Below are 19,098 nucleotides of genomic sequence, written 5' to 3' on the forward strand. Positions count from 1 at the left end.
GGCGTTTGTTCACAGACAGCTTTCCAGGTCATGTGGCCAGCATGACTAAATTGTTACTGGCACACAGAGGACCATGACAAGTGCCAGAGAGCACAGAAACACTGTTTACCTTCCCGCCACAGCGATACCTATTTATCTACTTGCACTGGTATGCTTTCGAACTGCTAGATTGGCAGGAGCTGGGACAGAGCAACGGGAGCTCACCCCATTGTGTGGATTCAAACCGCCAACTTTCCAATCAGAAAGCCCAAGGGGCTCAGTGGTTTAGACCACAGTGCCATCCATGTCTTGAAGATGCTGTAGAAGTGCATTTTCTACACTATCATAAGGTTGGGCTAGATTATCTTTGATAGTCCTTCTAATTTAATGATTCAATGTCTCACCAAAAAGGAAGCTAAATAGCAGGAAGCCTGGAGTCTGAATGACTGAAAGAATGGTGCAGCATAAGGGTACAGCATAAGCAGTGGGAAGAGAAAGAAGAAGAGAGGAAAATGCAGATGAAGAACAAAGAAGGTTGACTAAGCAGAGACATGAACGAAGAAGAGATCTTTGGGGGGGAAATATACAGTGCTTATGAACAAAGGAGCTAATGCTGTGACTGAGGAGGGACTGGAGACAGGAGTGTGAGAGAAGTTGCCTAAACTGAAGGCTAAAGTAAACAATGGAATGAAAATCAGAGCATTGGAGAGGTAGAAGCATTTTGAAGACAAGAGTCAAAGAGAGAGGAGGCAAAATCTCACAAAATAGCTAGGGAGAAGTGTGGCTAACCACTATTGACAGGAAGGAAGTGGACAAGCAAAAACAGTTTGCAGGTCTTGTTATTGTGGGCATGAGAAACAATGGAATATGAAGTTGTAGGACTAAAGTCTAGACCAAATCGAGGAATTTCACTTATTCCTTCCACTGTGCCTTGTGATCTGAGAAATCTACAGCAGTGGAGTGGGCATGAAAGTTGAATACACAACTTCAGCAGGAAGGTAAACAGCATTTCCGTGCACTGCTCTGGTTTTGCCAGAAGCTGCTTAGTCATGCTGGCCATATGACCCGGAAAAACTCTCTGCGAACAAACGTCAGCTCCCTCAGCCAGTAAAGCGAGATGAGCACTGCAACCCCAGAGTCATTCACGACGGAACTTAACTGTCAGGGGTCCTTTACCTTTACCTTTTAACAACATCAAAACAGTGGAAGCAATACCTCTAAGGCTTTCTGTAGTTTCTCTTCAAGAATTTTCTTCTCTTGTTCAAGGGTCTGAATATTTGCCTACAATGTCAAAATATGTTTAGGCATTTAAATTCACAATTTGGGTTTCTTATCAAAATATCCATACAGCAACATTCTAGAATATGCTCTACCATTCCACAAACATACACTGCACCTATTACATAATGATATGCAAACATATTTGGTTTTCCAGTTACCGTATTTTTCGCCCTATAGGACGCACCGTCCCATAAGGTGCACCTAGTTTTTTGAGGGAGGGGATTTATTTCCCCCCCAGGCGCGGGGCTGGGGTGGGGGAAGCCCGAGCTTCCCCCGACCCCAGCCCCCAGAACAGGCAACTCTCCACAAGCCGTGGGAGCCCGGCGCCGGGCTCCCGCGCCTTGCGGGGAGCTGTGCGAAGCCTGGGCGCGCTGAGCTCAGCGCGCCCAGCCTTCGGCATGCAGGCAACTCTCCGCAAGCCACGGGAGCCCGGCGCAGGCTCCCATGGCTTGCGGAGATCTGCGCGAAGCCTGGAGAGCGAGAGGGGTCGGTGCGCACCGACCCCTCTTGCTCTCCAGGCTTCAGTGAAAGTCTGCATTCGCCCCATAGGATGCACACACATTTCCCCTTCATTTTTGGAGGGGAAAAAGTGCGTCCTATGGGGCGAAAAATACGGTATGTCCCAGAGGATCTGTTCCAAAAGAAACTAATTACCAATGCATTAATTGAGTTGAAAGGACAGGCAATGAGGCCTGATTATTTTAAGTAATAAGTGAGGGGGATTTTTTTTGTGAAATAAAAGAATCCTTCTCTTCTGAAGCTATAATAAAGCATGTAATTCTAAATAAAACAACATTACTGATAACAGTGTCAGGACTGTGTGATATTGTATAGTAAAGATCAAGTAACATCTTATTCATTGCCAAATTGAAATATGTCCAGAAAATATTTTATCCCTTAGGTCTTGTAGATAGAGATGAAAGAGGAAGTAGGAAGTTCAGCACTCTCTCTCACTTCCTCTTTCAGCTCTATGTGCTTTTCAAGGCTCAGATCAGGACCTGAGCAGCAAAACAGAAAGAGGACTGACCAGAAAGGATAGGAGGAAAGGGTTGGGTGTTAAGGTAGGAAGGAAGGAAAGGGGACACTGGTGTGGAAGAAAAATAGTGTGACCAAGGGAGAGGAAGTGAAATTCCACAGGAGATATGAAAAGGCGAGACTGGACTGCCTGGTCCAGGAGAGGGAGACAGTAAACACAAACATGTTGTATACAGTAAAATGGATCCTCTTGAAATTGTCCAAGTCCCTGTCACTACCATTCAATATGTCTCCATTGACTAAGCCATAGTACAGTGGTGCCTCGCAAGACGAAATCCGTTCCGCGAGTATCTTCGTCTAGCGGTTTTTTCGTCTTGCGAAGCAACCCGATTAGCGGATTAGCGGATTAGCGCTATTAGCGGTTTAGCGGCTATTAAAGGCTTAGCGGCTTAGCTGCTAAAAGGCTATTAAAGGCTTAGCAGCTTAGAAAAGGGGGGGGGGGAGCGAAAAAAAATCTCAAGACTCGCAAGACATTTTCGTCTTGCGAAGCAAGCCCATAGGGAAATTCGTCCTGCGAAGCGCATTGAAAAACAGAAAACCCTTTCGTCTAGCGGGTTTTCCGTCTTGCGAGGCATTCGTCTTGCGGGGCACTACTGTAATCATGATCTAGTAGTTTCAAGCACAGCTATGTTGCAAAACATGGAACTAAGATATATACAGTGGTACCTCTGGTTATGGACGGGATCCGTTCTGGAGGTCCAGCCGGATCCCAAGGTTTTTGCAACTGGAGGACCTGCTTCTGCACATGCGCGCACGGCGGTAGAATGCTTCTGCGCATGCAGCAAAACCCGGTCCAATACTTGGTCCGAAACCAGGTTTGTCACTTTCGTAAAATGAAAGTGTTTTTATTGTATTTTAGTGTTTTGTTGGAAGCCGCCCAGAGTGGCTGGGGAAACCCAGCAAGATGGGTGGGGTATAAATAATATGTTGTTGTTGTTGTTGTTGTTGTTGTTGTTGTTGTTGTTGTTGTTACGTAACCAGAGGGTTATATAATATGAGGTACTACTGCATATTTATCCATAGACCTAAGCTGGATCTAGACACATCAAAGAAGCGTTTCAGTTAAACACATTGCAAACTTCATACAAGGAAATCTGGTTGGGAAAGATGGGACTCTACAGCGCCATCTGGTGTCACAGAGTTATATAATACGCTTTTCCTTTACCAGTCTAGCTGAGTCCCCAGTGAAGGCTGGTACACTCAAACTTTGTTGTTGTTTAGTCGTTTAGTCGTGCCTGACTCTTCGTGACCCCATGGACCAGAGCATGCTAGGCACTCCTGTCTTCCACAGCCTCCCAGAGTTTGGTCATAGTCATGTTCGTAGCTTCAAAAACACTGTCCAACCATCTTGTCCTCTGTCGTCCCCTTCTCCTTGTGCCCTCAATCTTTCCCAACATCAGGGTCTTTTCCAGGGAGTCTTCTCTTCTCATGAGGTGGCCAAAGTATTGGAGCCTCAGCTTCACGATCTGTCCTTCCAGTGAGCACTCAGGGCTGATTTCCTTAAGAATGGATACGTTTGATCTACTTGCAGTCCATGGGACTCTCAAGAGTCTCTTCCAGCACCATAATTCAAAAGCATCAATTCTTCGGCTATCAGCCTTCTTTATGGTCCAGCTCTCACTTCCATACATCACTACTGGGGAAACCATGGCTTTAACCATACGGACCTTTGTTGGCAACTACTGGGGCACAACTCCAGCTTCTGTATAGGATGAAGGGTTGCCTTAAAGTGCAGTCCCAGAATGCTCAGAGCTGTTTCCTTGAAAGCCACACAGCATTAACTAGGCCCTAGGCATATGTTTGTCTTCACTGATCAGGTGCTTGCTTGCTTGCTTGCTTGCTTGCTTGCTTGCTTGTTTGGTAATCCCCCGCCCCACACAACTGAACTGGTTATTTGTGTGAGTGACCACCAGGGGACACATCTCTTTTTGTACAATAGCTTTTTTCCTTTTTTTAGTTACATCGATTTGTTTTTTGGATGGGGAGGTTTCCTATTTTCCAAACTTACTAAAGTTAATGGACTAAATAGGACAATTAAATATAATGAGAGGGAAGGGTGGGAGTGTTGGAATATGGAATTATTTTTTGATCTGGCGAATCCATCACCTTGATGGTGGAAATGGTGCTTAGGTGTGAATCACCTGGGTCTGCCTTAAACTTATGAAAATTTATATTAGTATGTTACTACTCCCTTAAGTAAAAAAATAATAATAGAACTCTGGGGAAAGAGAAGCATGAACTGCTGGGGCAACTGAGAAGGACAATAGCTGCTAAATCCTGTTTTAGTCCTTTCATAAACTGTAGGGATGATAATAATAATAATAATAATAATAATAATAATAATAATAATTTTTATTTATATCCCACCCTCCCCAGCCGAAGCCGGGCTCAGGGCGGCTAACAACAATAAAACAGTACAAAAGTACAGCACAAACAACACTCTAAAATCATTCATTATAAAATTAATTAATTCAAGCCACTGGCAACCATTGGGCCAGAGCTCCGCGAAGATTGCCGAGGGAGGGAGTCAGGCTGTGCCCTGGCCAAAGGCCTGGTGGAAATGTCTTGCAGGCCCTGCAGAAAGATGTCAAGTCCCGCAGGGCCCTGGTCTCTTGTGACAGAGTGTTCCACCAGATCGGAGCCACGGCCGAAAAAGCCCTGGCTCTAGTTGAGGCCAGCCTAACTTCTCTGTGGCCTGGGACCTTCAAGATGTTTTTATTTGAAGACCGTAAGTTTCTCTGTGGGGCATACCAGGAGAGGCGGTCCCGTAGGTACGAGGGTCCTAGGCTGTATAGAAATGAAAGCAAATTTGGATACATCTTCCTTGCCTGAAGTGTAACATCAGCTTCTGGACGTTTATTTTTATTTGTTTGGTAAAACCTGGCCTGGAACTGCTTTAGGCTCTGACTGGATTCCCTTAATGTTACAGTGATTACTTTCTCTCTGGATATACTGGTAACTTCATCAGTTACGTCAATACTGCCATCTATCACCCACAGGCAGGGATTGCAGAGTTGAGGAAGTAGTTTGCTTCATATTATATAGTGCTGTCGTTTTCCTGCTTCCGATCCAGGGGATTCTTTTTCTCCTTGGTCACATTTAGCCTCACTTCTTGTACTATTGTGTATTTTCTCTCCCCTTGCCCACCCCCATTTGTTCCTTGCTGCCCTGGGTAAGTTTTGTGTGAGTTGGAATGTGTTTGGAATTTGTTTCTCCCATGTCAGCCTTTAATTTTAATTTTCCTCCTCACACATTTTTCCTCTCTTCCCCTTCCACTTCATTCCCTTCCCTTACAGTTTGGGTGATTGTGCCTTCGATTATCATATCAGTTTATTTTTCTGAGAAGCTTTTACTTTTTCTGAGAGTGGATCATGTGTGAGTGAGTTGTCTTGTTTATACCCTTCCCCTCTGCTTCTCTGAACTGTGGTTGTCATTATTTTGTTTCCTCCTTCAACAAGTTTGTGAACCTTGAGTAGCTTCTTTGCTTGGTACCTCTGCTTTTTAAACCCTCCCATGTGAACCTTTATTCCCTGTGTATTTTCTCTTGTACCCTGGAGTACTATTATATTATCATTACATTAGCCCCATAAGCCTTTCACTCTGTTTGCTGCCTTCTTTTGGTTTGTCTGCTTCCCATCACATTACTGCTTCCCTGCCAGTTCTGGAGCAGAACTAAGGTGCTTCTTTTGGGCTGAATTAGAGCCTGGAGCAATCCTCATGGAATTCAGTGGGGCTTACTTCAGAGTCAAGTACAATTATTCTACCATAAACTGACATTAGAACTTGTGACTGCAATGACCCTCCTGAAGCACGGTAAGACCCTTAGATACTAAGTAATAAAACTGAAATATTTTGAGTGTCAATTGCTTCTTTGAAAAAGAGGATAAGGAAGAGAACCAGCATGGGGGAGCACATAACTTTTGTCCTAGTAGAGAAGCAAATGTAACAGCAGGAACCCCTTTTAAATCACTTTGCAATTTAGTTAGGACAGAGGTCAGCAAACTTTTTCAGGAGGGGGCCGGTCCATTGTCCCTCAGACCTTGTGAGGGGCAGGACCCACCACCTCCCGAAAGCACCCCCCCTCCTGAAAGCCCCCCCCGCCTATGCCACTCACGCCCCAGCCACCAACGCTGCCTCGTCTCTAGCAGCATCGGCATCCTCTCTCTCAGTGGGGCACAGAGCCCATGCCGCTGGCCTGGGCAGCGAAGGCAGCCTCCACGCCACTGCCGCTTCCTTCTTGCACGGCTGCTTCCTCCCACTTGGCCACCTTAACAGGAAGGAAGGGGCAGTGCCCAGATGCCTCCGCGACATCACCGCTTCTTCCTGTTCTGCCTCCTCAGCGGGAAGGAAGGGGTGGCACATAGGTGCTGCTGGCCTGGGCAGCCTCTGTGCCACCGCCGCTTCCTCCTGCTCGGCTGCCACAGCAGGAAGGAAGGGGCAGCGACCAGAAGCCGTGCCAGCATCGCTGCCTGCCCAGAGTCATTTGCGGCTTTTGATTGGCTGCAGGAGCTTCCTGCAGCCAATCAGAAGCCATGCCACATCGCAGAAGTCAGCCTCTGCGCAGCGAGGCCTCTGCGCTGCGCCTGTTTAGCGCGGGGACTGACTGAGCGGGCGGAAGGGTCTACAAGGTTCGCGGTCCATATCCGGCCCATGTGCCTTAGTTTGACGACCTCTGAGTTAGGAGCTAACTGTTTGTAAAACTGCAGTGCTTAGATGTCTGCAGCATCTTTGCAAAGGAGGCAAGCATGCCAAACTGGGCCCAACATTGGGGGAGTTGTTGTGTGTGCATGATGTCACACATGTAACACTGACGCAAACACACACCCATTGGGCCATGCCTGTGGGATATGCAGGTGCCTGCTAGGCCATTCTGGCAATCACAGCAGAGGATGTGGAGGGTGAAAATCGCCCTCCAAGCTTCCCGCCCCTGCCCGGTGCTCTGGCAATCGCCTGGGGTGGCGGGGGATGGCAGCCCCCTCAATATTGGGGCGCCTTACCCACTTCCTCAAAATATTTAGGTGGCTGAAGTCCCTTTCACCCCCTATACCGGATACCCCTGAAAGGAGGATATGTAGAAAACCAAAACAAGTTGGCAACGCCCTTGTGACCTCTTAGCAGCCCCACTAGGTTTTGTAGGCAGCAGCCACCGCTGCATAAATCCACAGTCAAAAGAAACCCACTATCAAATCATAGTCCGCAGATATGTTCTGTGATATGTTGGTGGTTTTATCAACCCTTTTTGGGTTAAAGTTTATTTTTTTTTTAAATTAGCACAAGACATTTGCAGGGAACTAGAATACATATTACCTGAGCTTTAGCTAAGTCTTCTTTCATTTTTTGGTTTTCAGCTTCTTTGTGCTTTAAAGGAATAGGAGTTGGTCTTGCTGGTCTGTAATTAAGAACATATAGGGCAAACTGTGAAGTCAATAAGGCACTCAAAATACATTTTAAATAAATAAATAAATAAAAATAATAAAAATAAAATAAAAATAATAAAAATAATATAATAATATAATATAATAATATAATATAAAAATAAAAATAATAAAAATAAATCCATATGTAAAAGCAATAGACAATAGAAACAGTGTCTGTCTGAACAGACAGATGAATTCCTATGCCCCACAAATGACCCAGAGATGCATTTTAAATAAAAGCACGCATTCTACTCACGTAAAAACACCAGGCAGGCCCCACAAATAACCCAGAGTTGCATTTTAAATAAAAGGACACATTCTACTCATGTAAAAACACGCTGACTCCCCAACCGTCCACGGGCCGGATTTAGAAGGCGATTGGTGCGGATCCGTCCCCTGGGCCTTTGTTTGCTTACCCATGGACCTGGAAGACCAGGGTTCAAATCTCTTCTCAGCCATGCAGCATACTGGGTAACATTGGGCCAATCACTGCCTCTAAGACAATGAACAGTCAAGCCACTGCAATTTGTAATAGCTGCAGCTTCTGACTAAACCTCATGGGCAGCTCTGTATAGAACTGCTGCAAAGTAATCTGGATTTTACCAGTGCATGGCCAGCAGTAGTAGTAAAGCTATCCCAGTCCAGAAATTGTTGCAACTGTCCTATCAGCCAAAGTTAGTAAAAGGCACTCCTAATCAGTGACGTCACTTGGGCCCCTAGTGAAAGAGAGAAATTTGGAATCATCCCAGACTGCTCCTTCAGGATGAGCACAACCTGTTTTAAAGCAGGCAATTGACCAATTATTCAGCAGGCAATTGACCAATTATTCAGACTTGGGAACTGCCAGTCTTACCAGAATTCAGAGTTCAGAGTCCATGTACTGGCCCTCATCAAGCCCACCACAAAGTCCAGGCACCAGTCAACAGCCTCGCTGAATTCAGCTGTTACAGAGAAGTGCAACTGATGACATGTCACCCCAAATGACCCAATTATCACTTCCACTGGCTTTATGCTACTGTTTAACAGCAGTGAGAACAAAATGGTACCATGCAGCACCCCATTGCATGACTGCCAGGGGGGCAAGAGATGATCAGCTAATGCTGTTGGAACCACTGTAAATGCCTCTAATACCCATCCAACCAAATCAGTTCAGGAGGAAGACATGGCCAAGTGGATCATAAAGTTGCTGTGAAATTAAGTAAGGAAAAACTGCCAGTATCATAAACACACAGCATCAAGACAAAACATCCTACCCAAGTAAACCCAACAGAACTTATTTCTTAATAGTCATGCATGGGGTTGCAGAGTTACCGGTAGTTATCTTGAATTTGGTGAATATCACTTCCTAATGGTAATTTAAGTCAATTTTTTAGAAGCAAATCTAGTTGAAGCCAGAAGTAAATTTCTCAGTGAGGCTTTCGACAGGCTGCAACTGGTGGGGATACCAATAGAGGCACTTCTAGTTTCCCGCTCACTTGGCAAAACAAATGGGGAGTTTTGTGTGAGCAAAATGATGCTACCATCACTCTGTGGGTGGAACCCAGTGAAGATTGTCAGGGCTAGGTGGAGGACACTTCCACCCCACAAACAAACCAAGAAAGGGAGTTTAGATTACAATCTAGATTATTAATTACTTTTCTTACTTTTCTACAATTACTTGAGGTGGTTTTTCTTCAACTTTTGCTTTTTCTTTTTCCAGTTTTGATAACATTTTTTTCCTTGTATCTTGCACTCCTTTTTCTTGCTGCTAGGCGTATGTGAGAAAACACCAAATAGGTTACATAGGAAAATTATTACTTGTTCCTTGCACACTTGCACATTTGAAGATGCAATGGGCAGGAAACAGCACAAAACTTCCAGAGACCTTTGACAGAGGAAGAATATTTCCACTCTTCCCCTTGGTTACATTTTCACTCTTAAAACAGACACCATGAGGATACAAAACAACAAAACATCATATATAGGGATGGAAAAACAACTGCATCTATAATATCTGTTGTACTGTGTCATTTGTATCCATTAAGCAATATTACAATAAATAAGAACATAATCCAATATAAAAGTCATTTCCTGAATTTGCTCATTTTCCTTTTCCCCTTCTCATCCTTTTTTCCTGTTGTATAATGTGTGGCAAGAACACATCTACACACAAGTCCCACTTTCCGGACATTCCCAGGAAATGGTTCATTGGGCAATTTCCATTATTGCTAACAGCAACATTTCCAATCCGTGAGCTTTCTTCCCTCTTCTACCATTTCTTCCTAAAATGGCTGTGGCCAATCAGCAAAAGAGAGACAAAGGAAAAACCCTGCTTTCTGAAATGTCCAATCTCTCCCCGTTCCTGCCTCAAAATGGTTTCAACCCCATTTTGGTTTCTGCCCCAAAACGGTTCCCGTTGACCAGCAAATCACAAACAAGTAAGTAAGTGAACAAACTCCAGCTGAAGGACCAACCACATCTGCTATTGGGTCCCCGGAGCACAGATTCACACAAAGCGGCAAAACATCCTTGCAGGTTATTAACAGGATTTTATTTGAAGTGCATATATGCAGAACAAAGGTACAGAGCGATAAGTACGCAACCTGCACACCGAGTCAGGGTGTGCCCCCCCCTTTTTATAGATTTGCAGAATACAATACCACCTGATCTCTTGTAAGCCATCTGATTTCTGGGAAATCGAAACTTATAGTAAGTTCCTATTACCATGTAAGGTCTTGGTCTCCCCTCCCTCCTTCCTGCAACCTCCCTCATCCTGGTATTACAATAAATCCTTGTTCTTTATCTCTATCCGCCCAAGCTAGACATTCCAACGAGAGGCCCATTTGCACTGTAACATTTAAGCAACAGAAAAAACCCTGTCCTTCTGGTTGGTGTAGAAACCTCCCCCCTTTGGGATAATAATAGAACAATATTGTAATATGCCCCTTCACAGCTGTTTGGATATCTGAATCAGCTGTGCATGTAGTGGAGTTTGGGAATAATTATTTATATTCAGATAAACAAATGTTTGGATAGCGATGTATTCTATGCATGTATTCCATGCAGGTTCACTTGGCATTAAGCCTGTGTTCAATGGGTTTCCTCCCCAATAAGTTTGTTTAGGATTGCAGCTTCTGTAAAATATAATCATACCTGTGAAGCATTCATCTTTAAGTTCATCCTTCATTATCTCTTTTTCTTCCATAAGCTTTCAAATTTTTGTTGAATCTTCTGTAATTTCTAAGTAGAAGTTTTGGAAAAATAATTACCTCTGAACCTTTCATCTTTTGAAGTTCATCCTCCATTATCTCCTTCTCTTCTGCAAGCTTTCGAAATTCTTGTTGAATCTTCTGTAATTTCTAGGTAGAATAAACATTTTGAGGGGAAATAGTTTTAACATATTTGAAGAAATGTTTAAAAATTGAAATTCAGAAATGAAAAGAATGAAAATTAAGAAATTAAAAAGAATGGTGAAGCCATTTTTAACATTGACACAGCATAATGTCACGCAAACAGCTTACTCTGGTGGAGGTCTTCTGATAGGGAATGTCTCATCCCCCATTAGACGCTGATCTAAGTAATCTTGGGGTTTGGGGTGAGGCATCATCAGCATGCTGATGACATTCATTTCTACCTCTCTTTTCCATCGGCTAACTTCAATATTTCTGGATATATTTCCGAAATTTTGTCAGATATTAAAATTCAGTGGATTCAAGATACTTATCTGAAATTTGGTGCAATTCTCCTGTTTTCTTTTTAGGTATTTAAAATTCATCTCATTTATTACATTAAAAATACAAATACTTGCTCTATTATTTTCTATATTATAGTGTTTTGCATCCAGTAACTGCTGTGAACACTCATACAGTTTTTTAAGTATTATACTCACACCTTCCAGGACATCCTGTTCATTTGAAACTCTGAAAAGTATGAAATATATGTTTCTTAGTTTGTACTTTATAAAACTTCAGTAACATCTGGCAGGAAAGACCCTGCTCATATCATATATGTCACAACCCCATATAGATAAGGGACATAAGCACCCTCTAAATTTAGCACAGTGCGAGATTTCATTATATGCAGTGTTTACATTAAGGTTTATTTAACAATCCACAGATAGCCATAGTTCTCTGGGAACTGAAGATGATTTCCTTACAAAAGTGCCAAAATATAATTAACTGGAAATATAAGTTTCTACAAGCTATAATATCATTGTCCAACCTGGGCATGGATTACAAGTGGCATATGCACCTGGAATTTGTGGCACATCTTGGCTAAAAGCTCAAAGTTCTGGGAACCTGGTTTTTGCCTGTACTCCTGTAATGCATTAATACTGTACAGTTTTTCTATGTAACATATCAAATAGATTATGTACCTGTGTAACTTGTTTGTCTGTCTTTCAAACACTTTCATTATTTCTAGCATGCGATTATTCATTGATTCCATTGTTTCTGAACAACAACAACAAAATTTTAGTTACTTAGTTAAGTTTATAGCCTTTAGTTTGCCCCAGAAATGGGTATCCAAAGTGACCAGCACCAGTTAATAATACAATTTAAATATTTATTACGCAGGACATAGATTTGTTCTATTATTTAATGCAATCTAAACATACACATATAAATGTAGAATTCAACAGAAACTTTAGGTCTTCCAGTGCCATGACCCATACAGGCAAGGAGTCTTCACATCCTACTCTGGGGATATTGTTAGTAATTGAAAGGGGGGGCTTATAAAATCAGCCACTCCTGTTCAATTACTCACAAATAGGTCTGGTGAAAACAGAGTCAAGCTTCCACCATCACTGCCTCTCTCCACCAAGGATCTATCCTAGCCTTCACTCAACTATTATTGCTAACTGGAGGATCACAGGCATCTCTTATAGATGAATCCAACATCTACTCAGGGCAGAGTATGCAGGCTCATTTTCATGTGAGTAAGAGTATAAACATATTGACCATGCAAATGTAGGGATGAGTAGGGCCAGTGGATCTCTGCGGGGTGCATGAAATGGCAGTCACCAGCAGCAGAGGTATAGGAGCCAACTCCTAGGGGCTGAGGGGTCTTCAGCCCCCCTGTAAAATATTTGAGAGGACCCCCCCCCAGTTAATGGGCATTGCCATTCAAATGGTGTCCTGCATCATGTGATTGATCATGCAGAGCAGGACTTGCCCCCTTCCCCAATATTTTATTCAAGTTGGCACCCCTGGGCAGAGGAAGTGGTGGCATCTAGAAGCAGGTAGCAGAAAGGAGTAGAGAAAGGAAGTAACATTAAGAGGGAGACTCACAAAAGGGGTGCTACAAAACATGAAAGAAAAGGGGTCGCTTCATACACTTTTCATTCTGGTTCTTCCCACCATTTGTTCCAGCCCCAGACTGGCTTTTCCTGGTTCTAATTTCCCACCCCCAATGGTTCTGATTCTCCACTCCTCCACTGGGATATTAAAGTGGTTAATGTTAATGTTGACCAGATCATGCCCTGAGATTTCAGCCACTGCCATTTCAAATTCTAAAGAACTTACGTTGGCCTGTATCATCTTGGAAAACTTGTACCATATTCATTACATCCTCAGTTGCATGTTTCATAGCAAGTTCTGAAACAAAACATTTTATTGCTCAGTTTAAACTATTGTAGCAGTTCTTCAAATGTATATACAGTAATTCAATAGCAAATGTGAAATAAATAAATAAACTTGTAAAATAGAAAGCTTTTTCTTCTTATCCATGCTGGCTAAGTTTAAACCCTAAAACAAATCAATGAAATGATAGTGCCAACTGACCTTTCTCTGAAACAGTGTTACCAAATAGGCTATGATTTGGGAACAAAATAAAGAAGAAATGGGTAGTTATAATGTTCCTTTTTAAATTTCAAGCTACTTCTCATCAGCTCATGAAAAACTGACTTAGAAATAAGTCAATATTTATTTTTTTATTTTTTTAAAAAAACTAATAAATAATGACCTATTTTCCAGGTTCAGAAGTTGCCCAGCCCCACTCCCTTGCACTCACCTCCTCCCTTGCGTCTACCCAGCTCTACAACTCCCTAACCCCCAACACATACATCCTTCTCCTTAAACATCATTTATCCAACCAGGACAGCAACAGCAGTGCTCCAGCGACAGGAAGCGGGAAGGACTACATTTTGTAACCCTTCAGCATACAGAGACTGTACCAGAAATAATGACCCTGGTGCACATTGAGAAACTAAGGGCCATCAGGACCTTTCTGGGAGCCTTTCTTTCTTGCTACCAAAAGAGGAGAAAGGGAAGAAATGTCTCTGATTTTCTCAGCCGACATGCAGTTTTTGCAGTTTTGTTTCAAATGGGATTGGTGCTGTAAGATGGGTATACCGTCAAATCATAGTATCAGGGTGGTGTACATCAACAAAACAAAACAGCATTAAAGGCAATACAAATAATCATTAAAGCGAATGGCTAATCAGTTTAAACAGGTGCAAAGGTCTGTCAGCATAAAAAGCTTTCAAGTCAAAACCATGGGTGCCTACCAAAGTGTTTTCCAGAGCATGGGCCTGACAGCACTAAATGCCTGATATCTAGCGAAGGCCAGCTGGGCCGCTGTAGCATGAGGGACAACTAACAGTGCTCCTCTAGATGACAGTAGTCATTTATGAAACTTACTCCTAGTAAATCTCATTGACTCCAAGCCTCAACCAAATATTGTAGTTCCAAGTCTAGCAAAGTGGTTTTCTTTGCTTAATTTTGTTTTTAATACAAAGAATACATACACACATATATATACTAGGTATGGGGGATAAATTCAATTCAGTTTGCATATAAAGCCAACAGACTAAGGAAGAGTAGCCAACTGACTGAGACCTTGTTGCATGCCTTCTCTCTGCACATAAGACAGTGATATAACCCCCCCCACACACACACACCATGCGCAGTGCTTATCACTTTCAGAAAATGCAATACTGTATATTAATGAAAATAAAATACAATGTGCTTTATGTTATGAGAAATTGCTTGAAAATGTGTACATTATTCAAAACTGCTAAAAATGTGTTATATTAAGAGAAATTCAAACAAAAATCATGGGGGGGAATTGTAAAGATTTTTAAAATACAAATATGCAAATTATTAAAGAAATGTGGAAAAACCAGGAGAAGCAAAACTGACAAATTCTTCCATCCCTAACATATGAAGAAATTACAAATATCATTATGAAAATAAGGAAACAAATTAATATAAATACAATAATTATTTAAAGAAAGCAGAGAGTTTCAAATAAATCAAGATTACACTCCATTTTTTAAAAGGCAAATTATATATTATTTTCCATGTCCCCAATTTCCTACCTTGTTAGCCTAGCTTCCTTCAGCCCCCTTATGACCTGTCCAGCATGCTCCACGACTTATTTCTCATACTCCACCCAAAACATATATTTTGCTTCCTTTGTCTCCATATTAAATCACAATCCTTACCTTCAATAATACGTTTTGGGTCTTTTGGAGCAGGAGCCACAGGGCTTAATGCTTTTTTCTTTTCACTGTCAAAATATGAAGTATTTGTCAAAATGTGAAATATTATAAATATTAAATCTAATTTTATAATCTGAAAGCCAGTTTTTCAAAAAAATAAAATTTCTAATTTTATATAATTAGGTTACATTTGGTAAAAAAAATTGCATTCTTATATTTACTAATAAAATCCACTATAATATTACATAGGAAACAGCTCATGCTTAATCTTTAGTGTTCTGGAAACAGACTCGTAACAAGATATAATCAGCCAACCAAACAACATATACTTTGGGGATTTTTTCAGAATTCTTCAGCCCCTCATACTGTTAAGTTAGACCTTTAAGGCGGTACAAAGATGGTGATAATGTGATAGTTTCTAGTCTTTCATGATTGTTAAGCAAACAACTTGATTGTGCTTCAGGAAATGGAAAGGTCTAATAAAATATTTTTCAATAATCCATATAACAAATCTATATTTTATTGCTATTAAACCTAACTATTTCACAGCACTCTTACTGTTTAGGAGCAGAAAGCTGGATAAGCTTGGGCAGTTCTTGAATACGGCCTTTCAAATCTTCAAGCTTTTGGATGCGGTTCCGTAATTTAGTAATGTTATTTGATATGTTTTTATCAGCTACCGGAATTTGCCAATCTGGAATCATTTCTTCCTCGCCTATCTGAAATATAGATATCAATATATTATCCTATTAACTTAGGTTATTTGTTAACTGGGGGACCAGACCTGAGCTACACAAGTCCTCAGAGGTACTGACCCCAGTACTGATAAAGTTAGAGCAGTGGTTTTCAACCCTGAAGTGCCTTGAATGATAGTCAGTAGTGCTGCCGGCAACACTAGCCTCTGTCCCTCTTTTCTTCCCTCCCTCCTCTGATGCCCTCCCATGTCTCTGCTTCCCAAAGGGTTGTGTGCTGTTTACTGTAGCAGCCCTGACTACAAGCTCCCCAGGCAAATGGTGCCTCTGGGGCTGGTCAGGGGATGCTGGTTGCCAAGAGCTGAGGCAACCATCACCCCCTGGCCAGCAAGCGGGTGAGGGAGCCCAGCCAGCCAGTCTGCCAGTCCTTGCTGTTGGGAATGGACAGACAAGTCCAAGGCCCCTGTGGGGCAGTGTGAGGAGTATCTCTCTTTGGGGCATGGGGGCGGAGCTCAGAGACCAGGCGTGGCAACAGCAGCTGCCCAGAGGACTCCCAAGGAGAGGGGAGAGGAGACTAAGGGAACACTCCAAAAGGAGTGTTAAAAAAAGGATTAGAGGTTGCCAGCTCTGCAGGCAAGGGGTGACATAACTGGGCTCCTGAACCTCACAGGGATGTCGCAGAAAGAATGTAGTTGGTCAAGGGAGCCATGGACTCAAAAAGGTTGAAAACCTCTGAATCAGTTGAGAACAATAACTCTCCTGAGACCACCATCTTAGAAGATAACCCAATCAAAGTGGCTACAGGGTTAAAGCAACTGTAACACCCTGACTGGGCTCAGACCCATGAAGTTCAACCCCAGGACTACAGGAGCAGAGGTTCTTCTTTATAGAAAATCAAAACCAGAAGCTCAGGTCTGCCTGGCCTCATGAGGACAACATTCACTAAGCCCTACTCATGAGGAGGATGCATCATTCCTCAAATGATCTAGCTCAAAGTCCTGATGACAGATCAGGAAGAGGTGGATCAACTATAAAACTTCTCAGTGGAAGCCTAACCCAGGCTAAAGCAACAAACAAATCTTGCTCTGCTCCCTGTGAAACCTTATTGAACAGCTCCCCTTCTATTCTGCATGTTCTTATCTTTGACTTGATGCACAGCTGCTGTTACAGCAGACTATTAAACCACATAGCAAAGGTTGCAGGAATGTGATAGGGGAGAGGTATCCCAAGCCCCAGCACTGCATGGAGTGCTTATGTAAAAGCTGAACATTTCTGTGGTTTTTTTTTCATATGTATAACAAGCAAACATATTTACAATGCTAATATTTTTCTTGAGCACACTCAAGAGATGCATGCAACCTAAATAGCAATCACTAAATTAGCAAAGCTATTTAAACTTACATGGGAGCAAACTCCACTGAAATGGATGTTGTAAAGTTAGCCATAAATAAGCAGAAGCAATGCATATACAGAAATGCTTTTCACTGTAACAATGCTTTATACTGCAACAATATATTCCACATATTTCCTATCAAAACTAATCAACCAACTTTCCAAATGTTAGTTTACCTCTTCCATCTCACGGACCTCCTTTTCAAACCACTTGAAGAAAAATAAATTAAAAAAATTAGGCATTTACAAATTACATTTTTTTCAAAAAATACAACAGGTTTTAGAAATATTAATAAATGAATGAATGAATTTCTTACCTGAAGCAATGAGTCTAATATCTAAGAAAGAAAATTAAAATCACTAGGTGTTTCTGTTACAATTTAACACCAAAAAATTATCTTTGGACATATAACACAAGGTTTTCACAGTAAATAACTACCCTTTTCATACATGCATTTCATTCTGTGTAGAGGTGTACCTAGGCTCCCTTGCCCCCTTTACAAGGAGCTGTATCGGTGCCTCCCTCCTTGTCCGTTGTGTCCTTGGCAAGGAAATGTTGACCACACAGAGCAGTGGAGGAGTGGTCCAGGGAGCACAAAAGTGGGCCAGTGGGCTCCTAGCCACTTTGAGGCAGAGTGGAGAGCTGCCATTTTGCACACACATCTCATGGCCTATGCCCTTGGCAGTGACCAATCTAGCCAACCCCTAGGTACACCACTGATTCTGTGATGACTTCAAGATCAAATGAGAACTTAAGTGCAGTACTATAATGAAAGGGGGCAATTGAACTCGTTTGTGTAAGTTCCCTATCTGGGGCACTCTGAGACCACCTTGGGTTTTGAGAATTGCTGGGACCAGGGGATGGAACAGAGCTGACAATAACAAAATAACAAGTGATGATAAATTTTAATGCATCATCCTTAGTCATATCAGCTAATGTTCCTATTACAAGATTAGCTGGCTACTCTGTTTTAATAAGCTTATTCTGTCCTTGCCATAAGGGTCATGCTTAAATGAAAAAGAGGGTATTTGTCTTATTCACAACAGAATATTCTTGCTGGTGGTAACCATTCACTCTCAAGGGCTGATTAATGGCTGTGTGTTGATTAATGGCTATGTGTTGTCTCATCTGCACTGGATATGGCATCAACCAGGGATTTCATCATACATATGTAACCAATTCCTGCTTGTGAATGGTATGTACTAGGATCAACAGTGAGTTCACCTTAAGAGAGAGACTCTCTTTCTGTTTACCACAATAGCACTGTGTTCGCATTGTCAGGGAAGAGTCAAATTACACACATAGTATTGGGAAATGTGCTGAGTTCCAGATGCACTTGGTAAGAGAACAGGCTAAATATTGTGTTAGAATAAGACAAAAACCTACCAATTACAGAGAGAAATCAAATCCAACAGCAAAATAAATTTATATTTATTGTTCATATTTCATAGTACATACTTGTTTTTCTTCACGAAGTGCACAATCTAACTGGTTACTGAGTTGTGAACAACATATCAGGAAAGTAGTCATATCTTCATGTTCTTCCTTCTAGCAAAGGGGGAAAACATTTCTACAGCGTTTTCTGACTTTAATTTCTTTAAAATGTAATCTTTATTTGGTTAAAATACTTCTAAAACCCATACTAGCTTTGTTTCAGTTCTTAATTTTTTAACATATTGAACCAGCTATTTTGCTTCAAATTAAATATTTGCATTTTCTGTAAAATGAAAAGAATGAGGCAATTAGTTAGATTTCAATCCTATGGTCTACTTAGCAGCAAGTATCAGTGAAATGCAGGCTCCCAAACCAGGAAGTAAGTTATTCTCCTGTTCCCCAGGTTCTGTTGCCATTTGCATGATAAAACATAAATTTCCCTTGTCA

At 41.9% G+C, this 19,098-nt stretch overlaps 1 protein-coding gene across 5 annotated transcripts in view; it reads right to left on the reverse strand.

Moving 5' to 3' along the window:
• CCDC7 (coiled-coil domain containing 7) overlaps positions 1-19,098 on the reverse strand; it is a 146,081-nt gene that overhangs the window by 115,443 nt on the left and 11,540 nt on the right. For 3 of the 5 annotated variants that reach the window (XM_080973929.1, XM_080973930.1, XM_080973926.1), the window contains exons 5-16: positions 18,676-18,765; positions 17,534-17,554; positions 17,394-17,426; positions 15,691-15,851; positions 15,136-15,200; positions 13,214-13,285; positions 12,067-12,142; positions 11,581-11,611; positions 10,961-11,050; positions 9,356-9,459; positions 7,603-7,684; positions 1,195-1,260 (exon numbers count right to left, since the gene is read on the reverse strand). In XM_080973929.1, the coding sequence (XP_080830055.1) occupies positions 1,195-1,260; positions 7,603-7,684; positions 9,356-9,459; positions 10,961-11,050; positions 11,581-11,611; positions 12,067-12,142; positions 13,214-13,285; positions 15,136-15,200; positions 15,691-15,851; positions 17,394-17,426; positions 17,534-17,554; positions 18,676-18,765 (891 nt within the window). The remainder of the gene's footprint in view (positions 1-1,194; positions 1,261-7,602; positions 7,685-9,355; positions 9,460-10,960; positions 11,051-11,580; positions 11,612-12,066; positions 12,143-13,213; positions 13,286-15,135; positions 15,201-15,690; positions 15,852-17,393; positions 17,427-17,533; positions 17,555-18,675; positions 18,766-19,098) is intronic. The other 2 variants (XM_080973928.1, XM_080973927.1) reach the window with 2 other exon arrangements.

This window comes from Podarcis pityusensis (assembly GCF_964106645.2).
Source record: "Podarcis pityusensis genome assembly, chromosome: 12".
Taxonomy (NCBI): Eukaryota; Metazoa; Chordata; class Lepidosauria; order Squamata; family Lacertidae; genus Podarcis; species Podarcis pityusensis.